This window comes from Neomonachus schauinslandi, chromosome 12 (assembly GCF_002201575.2).
Source record: "Neomonachus schauinslandi chromosome 12, ASM220157v2, whole genome shotgun sequence".
Classification (NCBI taxonomy): domain Eukaryota; kingdom Metazoa; phylum Chordata; class Mammalia; order Carnivora; family Phocidae; genus Neomonachus; species Neomonachus schauinslandi.
Window position 1 is genome coordinate 25,470,974 of NC_058414.1, and position 17,016 is coordinate 25,487,989.

At 36.7% G+C, this 17,016-nt stretch overlaps 1 protein-coding gene across 2 annotated transcripts in view; it reads right to left on the bottom strand.

The window, feature by feature from the left end:
* The window catches only part of HGF (hepatocyte growth factor), a 75,074-nt gene extending 63,839 nt beyond the window's left edge, over positions 1–11,235 (bottom strand). The window contains exons 1-2 of one of the 2 annotated variants that reach the window (XM_021689830.1): positions 10,936–11,235; positions 4,003–4,168 (exon numbers count right to left, since the gene is read on the bottom strand). In XM_021689830.1, coding sequence (XP_021545505.1) covers positions 4,003–4,168; positions 10,936–11,023 — 254 coding nt within the window. In that variant the 5' untranslated portion in view covers positions 11,024–11,235. The remainder of the gene's footprint in view (positions 1–4,002; positions 4,169–10,935) is intronic. The other variant, XM_021689831.1, reaches the window with a different exon arrangement.
* Positions 11,236–17,016: the final 5,781 nt, after the last annotated feature.

The following is a 17,016-nucleotide window of genomic DNA, read 5'->3' on the forward strand; positions in this document are numbered from 1 at the left end:
AGTTTTTATAGGTGTAGATTTAAATATCAGAATATTATTTGGAATGTTCTCATGTTATTTTAAATGATGTCTAGAAAAATGAAGTCTTAAACAAGCAAAATCAATATATAACACAACTACTTGGATTATTTCTGAAGACATTTTTTGGAAGTACACAGCAAGTAGGAAGATTCTGTTTGTAGTTATATACAAATGATTATATCTGAAATATTGTGATTAATTTCCAAAGTTTGTAATTGTGTAAAGTACATTCTAAAATGACATTTCCTAAAATGCATTAGACAAATCTCCACCCAGGAAATTCTCCTAGCAAAAGGGATCTGAAATCAAATTTTGGAAAATTTTGCATATTCTATCCCTTCTTGGTGAGTTATAAAGCATGGAAGGTTATTAAAGGCTATGAAAATCTTGCTATCAGATAGATAAGTGTTTATGTAAAGCAATGTTTCCTAAATAGACTTGCTTGCATAGACATTTTTAATTTAAAAAATTTATTAATATCACACTGCATATGCTCTTGATATATCTATCTTGAAGAAAGTTACTAAAATGTGTCACTCCTACAATCATCATTCTTATTGCTAAGTATTATATTGGGTTTTGTTGTTCACTAAAAAAGTCTTTCTAAACAAAATAAACCCTTAACTGAGAATAGTAAAGAACTTGATAAAATTTTCAACATATTAAATGTTACCATGTCTTACAATGTAGAAAATGAAGTGGGAATTCTGACCTGTTTACCTTCCTTTAAGAAATGGTATTTAAAACTCCTTCTCACTATGATTGTGCTAATTACAATGTCGCCATGAACAAGTATCTAATTAAACAAAATACAGATTTTCTAAGAAAAGGGTTTTTCACTTCTAATCTATATAATATCTTTTAAGAACACATATTTTTCTTATAATTTTAGATATTCCAAGCTAGTCACTTATTTCTTAATAATTTGCCAGATTTTAAATAATTTTAAATAAGGGGAAATAACTTTTATGAAACATAAAAAATATGTAATAAAATTATTTAAAACATTTTACCTATGATCTAATATTTTTATGTAGTACATTTTATTCTATATTCAAATAACTCCAAAAATTTTATGCATAAACTTTGAGCTTTGATTTACACATCGATAATTTGAAATATCTACCTACAAGAACATCTTACAGCTAAAATCGTAATTAAGAGCAAATCATAAAAGTATATTTTTTCAGTGGTGGCAGATAACTTAAGAGAGGATTGGCTAATGATAGCAATAAGACTTGAATTTTGATCTGGTGGGCTGTAGCCTTATGCAATACATGTTAAATTCTCTATTACACTATTGTAGCATGTTGAGGTGTATTAAATGACTTTGAATGCATAGTAATTAGAAAAAGAACACATATTTAAAAAAACTAAACAAATATCTAAAACCAAATTTTAAAGTTACAGTTGCCACTTAACTTCACGTTAAAATAAAGTTGTGTGACACATAGATAACTACTCTTCTATGGATAATATGGCTTTGACATGAGAATGCCTTGGAGGTGACTCATGAGCCCCATCAGGAACATGCAAGATTTGCCTCTGTGAATACACAGGTGATTCCATCTGACAAGTGGGTAACCAAGTTTCCAGTTTGCTGACTTGACCTCACCTTTTTGCTCATTCCATTACAATGTCATACTCTCTCAGAAAAGTGTTTCCTTGAATCACTTTATACCACCAAATAGACTGGATCCAAACAATAGATTCTAGAGTTGCATCTTCTTTTAAGTTTGACTTTAAGAGTCTTTATCTTATCCTTATTTTAATTATCATATTCCTTTCAATAATTAATTTTGTCTAGTTTTCTAGTTGTTTACGGCAGGAAGGCAATTCCAGTACCAGTTACTCAGTCATGCATGGGTGGAGGAAGAAAGCCTCATATTTTCTTCTCTTGAGTCAAGTCATGGAGAGCAATTTCCTGAGGAGCTTAGAATCAGGCATTCTGGTCCTCTTTCCTACCCAGCAAAAAAGAACTTTGATCTCTGTAAAATCAATATTGTTGATACCTTCTCAGGAGGAGATTGCGTTTGAGAATGTTCCACCCCATACCCACTGAATCACAGATGCTTTCACACAGCACTGTTGGTATTTTCCAAGCATTTTTGTATATTTGCCATTGTCTTTCAATGATTCTAGTCCATATAGCAAGACTGCAAAAAGATCCTTTAATTCATTAAGAATCTAATTTCAGAGAATCACAGTATGTCCGTTCAATTCTGAACAACCAATGTATTTAGTGATTGCAAACACATGTGCCTATATATTTGGGATAGACAAGTGAGAAGGATGACACATTTCTGAGCAGAAGAATTCCTTCCGTACAAAGGTATTATGCATGTGGTCTTCTGCACAGGTTGCAATAAGTTTGAAGGCTAAATGTAACTCAACCAGAATACAGTAGGAAAGTATGAAACCTCATATATATGGGATATATAAAGATTTTTAATCATTTCACATGTGTTCCCTAATGCAGCAAAATCATCTTAGTTCCTCCTAAATAAAACATAGGGAAACGTTTTTGTTTTGTTTTCTAGAGATAAGGCTGACTAATGTGAAAATCAAAAGGTAGTAATACTTTCCTTAATCTTGGATTCAGGAGAGTGTATTTTCAGATTCAGAGTTAAAAAAAAATAATAAGATGAGGTTCTCCCATTTCCCTTGCCCCACCTTCCCAAGCCTGTGAGGGGAAATACAATAAATCTAACCTTCTCAATTGTGAGAACATCACCATAAATCTACACAGTTATGATGTTGATTGAGAGTAGTTTTCTCTAGCTTATTTTGAATAATCTGAAGGCAGGAAAGTCAGGAGAAGAAACAGAATTATCATAGGAATATACTTGCAAAATCAATTCCCCACTCCCCTTGCCGGGAAATATCTCCCTGAAAGTGGCAGTTTGACAATAAAAATACTTTCAGAGGAGTTGTAAATGAATAGAAGGGAGATAGTCGTCCTCCACTACATCTGTCGAGGACCTCCTCTGACCAGGTCCTTTCCCCCAGGCCCATAACACTCATTTCTCTGAAAAAGGTAAAATGAGATTAGGCTCGCTTGCCACAGCATTACTAAAATCTGAGTTCACATTACATGTCACTGTTCAAATGCAGTGGAGTAGAATTCAAAACTGACAGGATATCATGCACAGTCCTGTAAAAAATAGAATGAAATAGGGAACAAATGGGTATAAAGTAAATGAGGGGATGGGAATGTTTACAAAGAAGAGTGAGGAAATGCATTTTCTTCTGGCAATTCAGAAAATTATTCAGATGCAACTGTCTCCTGCTTGGCCCCAAACTCCTAAGTTTTATCCTTGGGATCGCGGGCAAAGTAGGAAGGAATTCCTCCCTGTGAGGCTGCACAGGGAATTTCAAATGATAAGAAAACCCTCCGTTTGAATCCCCTCATGCCTCTTTGAATTTCTCTGTCACTTTTCACCTAAAACTTCATCATCACTACCCCTAAGTCCTTTTGAACAGCCTTTGCTGCTGACACCAATCCCTCTACTTTTTTATCTAATTCTCTCAACACCTTTTATTTAAATCCCTAGACAATGATGTAAGATGCAGTAAATTCTGGCTCTGGCCCAACTTATATTCTGAAAATTCCTCCACTTCTCTTGCAAGAAAAAAAAAAATTTACTCTGAATAGAATATTTTAAAATGTTGGCTAAAAGGCAATCTAATGGAATTTTAGTTTCTAAAGTTCAACTGTTCATAAGATGAGAAAACACAAATTCCATAAGCAAGGGCATTCTGGGTTCTAAAAGATATCCATTTATGTGCTCTCCCTTACTCATATTTCCATCAACTGAGAGCTACATTTTCTGTTATAATGAATTAAAACTAAAGTCAAGCTTATACTTTTAAGGGCAAATTACACTGAATACAAAGAAAAAAAAAGAAAAAAAAACATGACGATAATTAGAAGATGTTATATTTGGAAAGTTATCCTAAGAACAAAATGAAGCAACTTACTTGCAAGTGAATGGAAGTCCTTTATTCCTAATACATCTATTGGCACATTGGTCTGCAGTGTTCATTTTTTTTGTTTTTATCTTCAGTAATGGGTCTTCTTTAATTAGAGTAGTCTTTGCTGACTTTTTGAATTCATGAAGTGTGTTTCTTCTTTTCTTCTGTCCTTCTATTAATAATAATAATTTTTTTTAAAAAAATGGAGGAAAGCTTTTAAGGCTCATATAGAAAAAATGTCCTTAAGGATCATCCACAAGATAGTGATTTTATCTGACAACATACTAGATCTCCAGGGGTTGGGGGTGAAGTGAGGTGGGGATTGATACTCTCAGATAGTTAAGAGCAAGAGAGGAATATTGTAACCAGTGACGAATAAGTAACTTTGTCATGTAGGTCACTCATCTACATTCTTTAAAATGAAATATGCTTATAAAAATTAGGACAGAGTTCACTCTACAGAAATAAATGACATGATATTCTCCAAACAGTATGAAAGCAAATGCCCAGTCATATCATATCATGCTCTGTAATTAAATTTGTCATTTCCTTCTACAGTTGGTCCTTATGTAAGTTACAGTATTAATTAGATAAGTCAATTCAATTACATGTGAGAAACTTCTCACTAAAAATGGTTCAGTGGATATATTCTTCTGGCTCTCTTTAAACTATTTCATATTATTCATATTTTAGCCCTTCTCATTTCCTACAGAAGTGTTTTCTGTGCTTGGGGGTACTATTTCTTAAGTATCACTGAATTGTTTGTCTTGAAATCAAGCCAAATGCTATAAATCAAATGTATGTAAACTTCAAGCTTTAATGTAGCAATATCATTTTTCTTCAAGAGAGTATTCTACAAGGCCCCTAGATAGCACGAAGCCTCCTATTAAAAATGTGAAAAACAGAACTAAAACATCCTAAAGGACTTAATCTTATAGATGACTTTAGAGTATCAAGAACTACTTCTTCATTCTTGATGTGCCCAAAGTTACCTAGCTTCTAATGATGGTCACCATCTTCACAATGAGGATCAAAATGTCTAAGAGACTGCACCTATTATACAATAAGGATGGGCATGATTATGCCTCTCCTCTGCCTGCCAGTTCTTTTGAACACCCTTATAACAAAGGCAGTAATAATATATTCATTTTTAAGATATAGAAACCAAGACACAGAGAAAAATTAATTGCCATTTAGCAAACCTCATTTGAAACCCAGCTGCCTCACTTCAGAACCCCCAGCCCCCACTCTTAAACACTCATGATGCCATCTTTTCTCTTTTTTTTTAATTCTAAGTAAGTAGAAATATGGCTTATAAATATTTTCTGAAGATCCAGTTCGGAGCTATCAGTAGAGAAGGAACTTGGATGGTAGAACAGGAAATGCATTCCTGGTCTTTATATGTGGTGAAATGTGCCAAGAAAAGAGGGTGAAAATTTTTGTGCAGAAAATTTGGAAATATGGCTAGCAGAGTGAGGTACAAACAATGGCATCATACTCTCAACTTTGCCAGCAACCACTGGCTCCGGTTGGTTTATTAAACATGCAGATGCTATTCATTAATGTCTATCCTAACCTGAAGTCCACAATAAATAAGAGAAAACATGAAGTCCTCTAAATTTCTGGTTCTCTGTAAAACTTCAGAGCACAATCCCCAAAAGACTGGTACTAATTTCTGTAATAATGTTTTCATTTTTAACTTTTCTTTGCCCTAAAAGATGGAATGGCCAGGGTACAACAGATATAATTTAAAAGACATTTTAACATAGAAATTCATTCAACCAAATAATCTATCAACATGTTATTTATTGAGTGTGGAGCAAATGCCTTGCATAACATTGGCAGACAGATGATAATTCTGGCAGTCTTACCGACTTGCCAAATGACTTTGTTTAATTACCTGAAATGCTAATATACCAATGACTCAGTCTACAAAATAAAAGTTATATTACATTTGAAGCTATTTAAATTATAATTATTAAGTAAATATTTGGAAATTAACTCAGATAAAAATGTTATAAATATGCAAAGTTTTAGCTTTGCTTTTGAAATTCCATTCTTTAATTTCTGGCATAGAGAAGAAATTGTTATTCTCCCAAGCAAAGAAGTGGTATAATTCTTTTCACATTTTGGTTTCTGCCACAGAACCATGTTAATGGGAGATATGTCTCTGCATTAGGAGTTTCTTCCTTTGACCGTGGTGCACCATTTCTGAAGTGCTGTAAAATGTTTCACAGAATAATAATCATCTGATTTCCTATATAATTTGGAGTATTTCTTAGAAACAAATAGTAGTTTATGGATGCTGAAAATCTATTAAATAAAACTGTTGACTAAAATGGAAGATATATATACAGATAGATATAGATGTGTGGATTATATATATATATATTTCTTAAATAAATTCAGTTAACTAAAAATATAGAATTAAAATTGGCCTGATGAATAATGTGTTTATTATACATATCTAAGTGTGAGAGAAGAGCATAAAACTAAATTTTCAAAGTTTGAGGCAAGTATTAAATTCAGATATGTATTTTACTAATTATCAAATTCATTTAACTAAAATGAATTAGTTAAATCTATATAGATATAGATAAATTTTAACAGTCTGAGGCAAACATTAAATTCAGATATGTATTTTACTAATTATCAAATAAAAAAACCCCTTGTGGATGCTCTGGTTTCTTGGCTCAATACCATGCGCTATGAAGGCAAGTACTGAAGACTACTCTAGAGAAAAGAGGTCTCTGTGGGATTGTTGGTTGTGTTTAACTCTACAGATCCTCAGTTGTCCTATTGAGATGTGTTAATGTGTGGCTATACCTCATAACAGTAGTCTAACTCTTGCTTGCTGATAACTTTTTCCATCACCACCTTTCATCTAAAGATCAAAAAGCATTCAGAAAAGCAAATAAATCTATGATTTCCCTTTACTAGATAATAGATAGGAGTGAAAAGCTTGTATGGGCCTACAGAACTAATCAAAGGCAATGGGAACCAGATATCAGGATTCTCTTTTCACTATTTCTCATGATTTGGGAGCTTTCCTTTATAATTTAGTCATTTCTACTAGGTCAGTAACAAAGTACTCAAAAATGTGAAGTTCAAGCTCGTTGTACATCATGTAATCCAGGCATCTATAAAACTAATTTCTTCTTCAATGAAAGAAAAATTCAAAACAGGAGTCTAAAAGACAGCATGTCAAAATAAAACTCCTTTTCTGAAAATAGTTTCAACTTTTTCTTCCATATGTATTAACAACTGATGATTGTTTTACTGAAAACAGTTAAAAGACCAGCTTAATTTGGGAAGAAACTAAAAAAAAATATATCTTTGGATCAGATTTTTCCCTACTATTTCTTTGTGCGTGACTATTAGTTGAAGTTTATAAACAAAATATTGAAATGAAGTCAAAGGGTGAGAGATCACAGCAACTTTGTCATGCTTTCTTGTACTTTAAACTACAACTCCTTTCTCCTCTTCTCCCAGTATGGGAAAACATTCTGGAAGCTATATTTCCTGAAGAACCAGAAATCCTTGTTTTAGAACTGAAATTGTTAGGATCTTAGTGAAAACCTACAAACAGAAAGTAGGGTCAAATGTATCAAGGTGCTTGAAGAAAGACACATTTCTCCCTCTGGTCCCCTGGCCTCACACTCATTTCTCTCAGTACCTCATATATTTTCTTCTCTGTATGGACTAACCATTGACTTCAAAGGAAAATCATGCAAGGAAAGGATTTGCAGGGTGTGGAAAGAAGCAGGAATCTGGCTCCACATATTCTGAGAAACCTACCCACATCATTAGTGATTAACAGCTTGAAGTGGCAAGATGTTAAGATGAAAGTACACAAATAATTAATGGAGGGAATGGTTGTGACTGGAGACTTTAACCTTCCCAAAGACAAGAATCATAAATACTAGTTCACAGTTTCATTGCTGTTATCTAGGACTTGGATTTTGTAGTTGGTATTTGAGAAGCAAGCGAAATGATCTCTTCCAAAGAGGTTTACACAATGAAGTGATAGTCAAGGTGGGATTCAGGGCCTCTCTTCTTCACCTTCATTCGGCTTCCTTGTTCAGGATGTCATGGTCACAGATGCCTCCTCCTGGTCTCTTCCCTGACCCTCTGTTTCTGCCAACAATTCTCCCTCCACGCAGCAACCAAAACAACCACACTGAAGTACAACTTAAGTCGGGTCTCTAGACTGACTCTAAAATTTCCAACTGCTTGCTACCCATGATGTTCAGAATAGTTTAGTACAACCATTCGTGCTTATGCACACTACCCTATCTCATTTTTCTAATCACAGGCCATACTACCCCCCCCTCAGTTACTCAGTACACCAGTCCCACATGGTTACCTGTCCTCATTCTTTCTCACCTCCATGCCTTTGGCCACTTTGTTTTCCCCTGACTTCGGTATGACCATGCTCCATTTTTTCACACTCAACTTGGGTACCATATTTCCCCCAAATTTCCTAAGCTAGAAATGAACTCTAAACCATAGTATTATAGTATTTCTAACACAGAGATTTTCATATATTACTTAGCAAAATGGATTTTTAAAAGGCAATTTCGGTTGATTTCACTGTTTCTGGCTTCAGTATAAGTAAAAGGAAAAAAAAACAGCACATATTTCCTTCTCATAGATTTGGGTAGGACTCTCAGCTCTATCCCCTTACTATGATAAGATAACTGAGGTCGTTAACCTCAATTTCCCCATGTAAGATGAGTTGAATACTGCTAATCTTATTAGAGTTAAATAAGTTCTCTTTTAGAGTTTGGTCCATAACAGTTGCTTAACAAATGTAGGTTTCTTTCTCATTTGTTCATCTTTATATCCCCCCAGGTTCCTGGACATTAGATGCTTACTTAATGCTTCTTTTGTTACAGGGAATTGGATATCTGTTTCCAGTGTAGGTAGAAGTGGATAGGGGGTAATTCTATGTAGACCAACTCCTATAAGGATGGCTTGGATCCACTATATTGCAATAAATGATCCCCATAATACATTCTGCTTATAATTGGTTGTCACCTCATTATAGTATCCACTTCTTTCCTAACATTGTATTCTTTTACAATATGTACAAGTATAGACTCATAGAATAAACCTAAAAGTATAACCAAAGCAATTAACAACAACAAAAAAACTCCAAATGTTCAATGTTAGATGATATAAAAAAAAGGACAAATTTTGTATGTTCTAAGAGGACTATCCATGTTCTCCATTTTGGAGAATGTTGTTAAAAAAAAAAAAAAACAACCATCAAAATAAACTTGCCACCCAAACTAAGCCAGACCCTCTTTTGATGACAATTTTAGCATTATCCACTTCAGGAATTATTCACAGCATATCTGTAATTCCCAATTGGCCTCGCCTTGCCTGCCAGCAACTCTTGGGCTGCATTCTCCCTATACTCAGGAAACACAGTCATTTCAACATTAGCCAAAGTGAAATATAATTATGAATGTATATCTCCTGCCAAAACTTCGTAATGTGTGCCAAAAACAAATAGACGTTGTCTATGGTTGATCTACCGTTTTGGGTTTTCCACATTGTGTTTCCTTCGCATTAGCACAGATGATTTCAGGTAACCATATTATACTTCAGACCATCAACATGTGAATTAAAAATGAAAGCCCTCCAAAATTAGCCGTGTTTTCAATTTATGCTCAAAATCCCCTAAAATCAGCAATCCTTATGAGAGTTCATTTTAGCATGACACACCTCAAGCATGATGACCTGCCTGATTGAACTAACTTCTTTTTCACCTCTTTGGAAATCGTACCTACATGTTTTCAAACTGGTCCTTCCTGCACACTGTTGTTTTTCACAAGGACCAGTTCACAAAATAGAAGAAGAAAGCCAGGTGGGTCGAAAGCTTTACCTTGTCATTTAGCAAAGTCTTGATGTTTTCAACCTGGTATTACATCAGAAACTAGATCAGAGCTCTGATACATTTCATATTTAGCTTATCTCCAAAGATATAGCCAGTCCTCTGGTTTGTGTTATGAAAAGGCCATGTCTACCATGTGGGCATTCGTTCCATTCTTTTATTCCCTTGTGCCTACCCATGGTGCTCACTACCTTCTCCCATTGGCATCTCAGCCACCACAATGATAATACAAACAAATACAGATGTTTCCTCTTGCCCTGATAACAACAGAAAACTTCCCAAAGCAGCAAATGGAATCTCTACACTTCCAGGAAGGTAGTATGAACTCACCAGCAGTTCCTTCCCAACCTGCAAATTCGGGGGAGAAATGGGAAACTGAAAGGAGCCGTTTCCCAGCTTAAATCAGAGTCACAGTTTGTGCCTCCCTTGCCCTGCAGTTTCAAAGGGCAGACATCCAAACCCAGACAGAATGAGATCTCAGAAGAGAGGCTTTCTCTTTCATTTTTATAACATGCATATCCCCAGAGTTTAATCTGCCTTCTCCAAATGAAAACCTGTATAAAGTCATCATTTAGCCCTGAAGGTTCACTGCGTGATGTGGGGTAGCAGAATGTCATGGAAAATTATCCCCTGGAAAGAAGGGAGACCCTGCTGTACTGACAGTCACTCTCCCCTCTTCAAGACCAGACCTTCGGTTCAGCTTTAAACTTGTCCAAACCAGCAAAATTCCAGCAAGTGTTAGCACTTCATTCCTGTCCCACAGTCCACAACTAGGAGGCTAAGGGGGAGCTGGGGCTAGGGTTGGGGTGGAGGACACATTCAGGGGATGTTAATTATCATTGTAAATGCCTTGCAAACAGAAAAAAAAAGAATATCAAAAGAAAGCACCAGGAGATGTTTTTTTTTTAAAAAAAAAAAAAAACCATGCCACACACAGAGTTAAGAAAGGATGCGGGGGAAGGGGTAAAGAAGGTGTTAGGGAAAGGGAAGGTTAGCAGGAGAGAGTTAAGACGAATGAGGAAGAAGAGAAGACTAACCTGCATAGGGGATGGCGATGGGAAGCAGAAGGAGATGGAGGAGGACATGCTGCAGGAGCAGGACTGGCAGAAGTTTGGTCCCCCACATGGTGCTGCCGGACGCGCTGGCGGATCCCACTGGACGAGATGCCTGGCTGAGAGAAGCCTGTTCCGACTCAGTGCCTAAAAGAACCAGTCGCCTCTGAGCAGCTTTTTATTGCGATGAGCTAAGTTTGTTGTGTGATTAACTGGAAAGATCTAGGTCTGAACTCCCTCTTATGGTAAGAAACTGTTTAACAACAGCCCTTTACTCTCTTCCACCCCCTTCCTTTCCTCACTAACCTCCCCCCCAACAACACCAAAGAGATCCCAGCCCCCCGCCGCGCCCCCCCCAACTCTGCTTAGGAAAGAAACTTACAAAGAGAAGGTCACCTGGCCTGAGGCCAGCTCAATTTGGAAGCTGGAGCTCCAGATCCCTGTGGCTCCTATCCGAGTAGGGAAGGGAGGAGCAAGGCTCAGCCCAATAGCTAAATCAAGGCACAGGCAGAGGACCAATTCGCTAAATTTAAACAGGAAAATACATGTGTTTACATGTCTCTTTGGGAAAAGAGGAAGGGGAAGCAGCAGCAGAAGAAAGCAAAGAGCTGCCTTTCAGACAAGTGCTTTAGCTCCTAATCTGTCTGGTTTCCCTGCTAGAGCAAAGTAGGGACTCAAAACACTAACACAGGTTCCCTGGAGTGAGAGAGACAGTGGGGGGTGGGGGAGACAGGCAAGGAGGCAGAGCCAGGCAGGTCCAGCCCAGGTAAAAAAGAGGGTGTGGTATTGTGGGGTAAAAATAAACGAGCAACACCGACACCCACCGTGTCAGGTAAGAAAACCGCCCCAGCCCAAAATGCTCAGAGCGGGCAGCTTCTCTCAGCAGCTACACCAAGCTCCGCAATCACCACAGATGTGCCTAAAGTGCATCAGAGAAACTTGTCTGATTTGGGATCTGTGATAAAGTCTGGTCATGCTCTCTCTTAAAATGTCTAAGAGATTAGGATTATCTACAGCCTGTCTCCGACAGATAAATGTAGCTTGGACTATGTGTCCACACGCACACACACGCAGGCATGTATGTCTATATGATGCGCGTACCTTCTAAGACTAACTTTCACTGGAAGTCTCTCAATCTGTTTTAATTCATACATAACAAAAGTGCCTCTCTTCTCCACCTCCATCCCTCTGAATGTACCCACCAGCCTCCCAGAATCTAAACGGAGAGATAAAGAGATTGCATGGGGAGTGGAAGGAGGTGGGGAGGGGGGCGGGAAGACTCATGTCTGCAGAACCTGAGATCATTGCTCAAACCTCTCATTTTACTGACGGGATTGAATTGTCTTTGCATCTCCAGGTGATGCTCTGATTACTGGAGGCAAGAGCAGGCTTTATTTTGGATGGCTTTGGGGGGATAGTTCCCAATGCGTCTCTGAGATGGGTGCAAATAGGAAGCCGCGTCTCTGTCGACCGAGGAAGAGAAAGTGGGCATGATGTGACAACGACTCTGGGGCGGTGTGCAGCGGTACAGAGGTGGTGGTGGGCAAAATGAATGCCGTCCGCACAGAGCAGCCTTCCCTTCTCCTCCTCCAGCTCCGCCCACCCACCTCCAGAAAACACCCGGGTTAGGACAGCTAGAGAAGCTTGGGATTAAGAGAATTACTTTTGAGGAATCTACTTTATATTACCTTCTCTTACTGTAAATCCTCTTTAATCATCTTCTCCTTAGAAAAACAAAACCGAGCAAACTGAAAAATCATTTGGCGGCCGAGTCTCCCTAGTGTCCCAAGTATCCATTTTACTCTCCTTTTTACTTTCTGGTAGGCTTCTTGGAAAATCTCAACTTCAGTGTATTGCCTGGCCATGTTCCTGAACTGCCCCACACATCTCTTGTGCTTTATTAGGGATTCAAACTCCTTTTTAAAGAAGCTAGATTTTTCTATAAGTAAATACTTACAGGTAAAGAATAAAGGAGACCAGTCTTTCTATTTGTTTTTTAGGTTGGTTTTTTTTTTTCCTCTCTTTCCCTCCCTCCCAGAGAAGGCAGGATCAGGCTGTAAGCGTGATTGCAATTATCATTATAGGCTTGGAGCAAAATCCATCCTAGATAAGAGATTTAGAGCACCGCAAGGAAGTTGAATAAACTTATTTACTAAGTCACACATTTTCACAATTTTTATTGTTACACTAAATACAATAAATGCTTAAACCTGTCTATAATTATATGTTTATATTTCTCTTTTGACAGGTTATTTGATTTCTCTATGTTAAAATGATAGTTTATATGCGTTGAGCTTTCGGTGTATGCTAAGCATTGTGTCAAATGCTCTTTAAAACTTGTCTTATTTAATCCTTACTATAAACTTATATTAAGAAGGAATTATTATAACTCCCATTTTATAGCTGAGGAAACTTAAGTAAATTATTTCTATCCTAAAATAACTTCCACAGATCCCAAAGGAATAAAGATCCAGGTGTGAGACTCGAATAGTTCGTCGTACCCCGTAGGATGGAGAAATTTCTGTAAACCCCATGAGAAGAACCACCTGTCTTTTGTTTAAGATTATGATCTCTGAAATAAGCCCAGGATGGAACATATAAGAAATGCTCAACAATAAGCTACAAAATAAACCAATATATAAATAACTTAAAATCTCCCTAAACTACAAAGAAATATGCATTTTTATGCATATTTTATGCATTTTTATGCAATTTATTGAAATAAATTATTAGTTGTGCTATTATTTTACTTTGTTTTGATAACACATGCCCTTTGTTCTTTCTAAATTATAGTAATGATGATTTGCCCATCCCTTGCTCTTACCTTTATACTCTTTGGGTGTTAAACTCTTTGTATAAGTCCCCCAAAATGTGTCTGAAAATTTTTTGATAAAACAGAAAATCTTGTAAGGAGAATTTATAATTGCTAGACCTTGTGTAATTACTTAAATACAGGATGAATACTCATTGCCAATATAATATCATTTTAAATCGATGATAACTTTCAAGTCTCTAGTAAATCATGTAAACTAGATGGAATGAATGGGAAAAAATGTACATTATTATACTTCCTGTTTTAAAAAATTATATCTTCAAAAGCCCCACGTTTTCAAGCACAAGTGATGTTTGCCTTTGTGTAAATGGGGAAGTTGATGTGACTTTGTGCTTTGCAGACCACTGATGAGTTCTGTGCTCTTGGGCTAGTCATTTCATTTGTTAAGTGACTGGTAGCACATGTGTGGTGCCATTCTGTTTGGTGCTTCTACTCCTGTGGACTCAATTCAGTCAGATACCTGGTTTCAGATCCCAGCTATCTCACAAAATGTGTCACTAATTGAGAAAATTAATTAAGCTCCTTATATCTGTTTCCCTAACACCAGAATGGGACACTCTGTGTCAGGTACTGTGCTAATAAACATCTCAAAGGTATTCTCTCACCTACCAACCCCCCACCCGGAAAAAAAAAAGAGATATGTGTATCTAACAGGTATGTATTTCTACTGTCACTGGTTTATAAATAAGGAAACTGAGATTTGGAGGTGGTATGTAACTAACATTCGGTTAAACTGTTAATAAAGTGTGACTCGAAGCCACAGCTGTCCAGGTATGGAGTCGTCACATTAACAGAAATCCAGATTGAGAGATTTCCAACATCCTTCCTAGCTTTAAAATGTGATTATTCTACTGAATTCTTTAGTAGTCACCATGCTTTTATACAATTCTTACCTTCCGCATCTGAGAAAGAAGCACCTGTGTAATTTTTGGTGTTGCTTATCTTTCCCATGCAACTGTATTTTCTCATTCTTTCCCTCCTTATTTGTTTCACCCTTTAATTGGTAATTTGTCATCTATAGGCCTCACCAGTGAAGAACTCATGTTGACTACTTTTAATGTAGGATATACTGCAAAATTCATCGCAATTTGTATTAATTTCCTTTATATAATACAGCTCATTTCAGAGCATGTATATAAAATGTTAGTCAACACATTAATTCACCTTGGCTTAAATCCAAAGTGCAATCATCTGAACGTTTGTGTTCCCCCAAAGCGCAAATACTGAAATCCTACCCCCAGAGATGATAGTATTAGAAGGCGGGGGCTTTGGGTGAAGCCCTCATGAACAGGATTAGTGTCTGTGAAAAGAGGCTCCAGAGAGATCTCTTGCTCCTTCCACCATATGAGGGCACAACAAAGCACCATCTATGAACTAGAAAGCCGGCCCTCACCACACTGAATCTGCTGGTGCCCTGATCTTGAACCTCTAGCCTCCAGAACTATAGATAATAAATTTCTGTTGTTTGTAAGCCAGCCACTCTGTAGCATTTTGTTGTAGCAGCTCAAGTGGACCAAGACATGTGTATCTTTAATAGGAGCTCCTAATGAAGAAGGAATATATACTCCAGGGACAGAAAATGGCTATTGGGTAATTGCTGTACAGAAAACAAAATTAAAAATGTATCTAATGTCTAGCACTGAGTAGTAGTTCAACTAAACTTTTGATCAGAGAGATAACATTCGTAAATACATGAAGCAGAATCAAAAAACAATATGATACAAGCGGGTGTGATGGCATATTTATTTTAACAATTGTTCAAGAGTGGGTACAGTGATCACGCAAAAGCCTACATCTCTGCGGTCAGTCTGATGGCCTCAAGGCATTTAGGGCTATGTAAATTCAAACTGAGATTAAGTAAAATTAAAACTGAACTTTAACTTGCGCTTCCTTTGTTCCAAGTACTTAATAGCCAAATGTGTGTGGCTACTAGCTCTCCTAGTGGACAATGCAGATATAGAATATTTCCATCATTGGGGCGCCTGGGTGTCTCAGATGGTTAAGCGTCTGCCTTCAGCTCAGGTCATGATCCCAGGGTCCTGGAATCGAGTCCCGCATCGGGCTCCCTGCTCCTTGGGAGCCTGCTTCTCCCTCTGCCTCTCTCTCTCTCTCTCTGTCTCTCATGAATAAATAAATAAATAAAATGTGTCTTTAAAATAAATTTTTAAAAAAATGAATATTTCCATCATTGCGAAGAGTTCTATTAGATAATGTTGCTCTAGTCTAAGATGGGTGATATAAATGTCATCTAAATGTGATTACAGGCCCAACAAGAAGGGTGCAGCAAGACAATATTAACAATAAAAGAAGATACTAAAGAGTAATCTGTATATTGGTGACATTTAGTTTGAAATTACCCCCTTTCGCTCTATTCATATTTTACACAGTTTGAACATGAATAACAGGACTTCAATTACTTTGTCTTTGAACATAAAGTAACTATGACTGAAGACAGCTCATTGTTTGAAGGATAAGTCCAGCACATAGTATGGATGCAAGCACAGAGAAATTGGTCTGAGAAAAACTTTTTAAAATAGGTATTTTTAACAAAACATCTGTCTTCTTTTTTAAAAATTTTTATTGTTATGTTAATCACCATACATTACATTATTAGTTTTTGATGTAGTGTTCCATGATTCATTGTTTGTGTATAACACCCAGTTCTAAGGAATCGGATGGAATCTATACTTTCGAGTAGAGGGTCCTGGGAATGTGGCAAGTCTTTGCCTATAACATAAAAAAAAAAAAAAAAAAAAAAAAAAATGACCTGACTGAAAACAATAGACAAGACTTTAGGATGCATTATAGGCATAATGTAAAGTTTTTTTTTTTTTAATTCAACATGGATTAACCACTAAAAAGACTCTAATGTTTACTCAATCAAATCATAGACTCAACCACACTCATGACTTTTGCCACACTCCCAGGAAATCTGTTGCAGAGTTTGTGGTGAGACCACAAAGCAACATCCAGAGAAGCAACAGTAACAGTTAAAGTATGTCATCACAAGGTAGGAATTGTCAAGTGAGTTAAACAACAGGGTTATCTTTTCTCTAGAAATATGTCATATTCACTTCAGCAGAAATCAGCATTTTTTTCCATGCTCTTCACTCATGTCTATAAAGCAGTATCATGGCGCATATTAAAAGAAATTCTCCAAAAATCAAAAGGACAGTCCTAACTAGAGCTGTTTCTTGCCTTTGGGGAGTAGAGAAGATAGGCATTGAGAACAC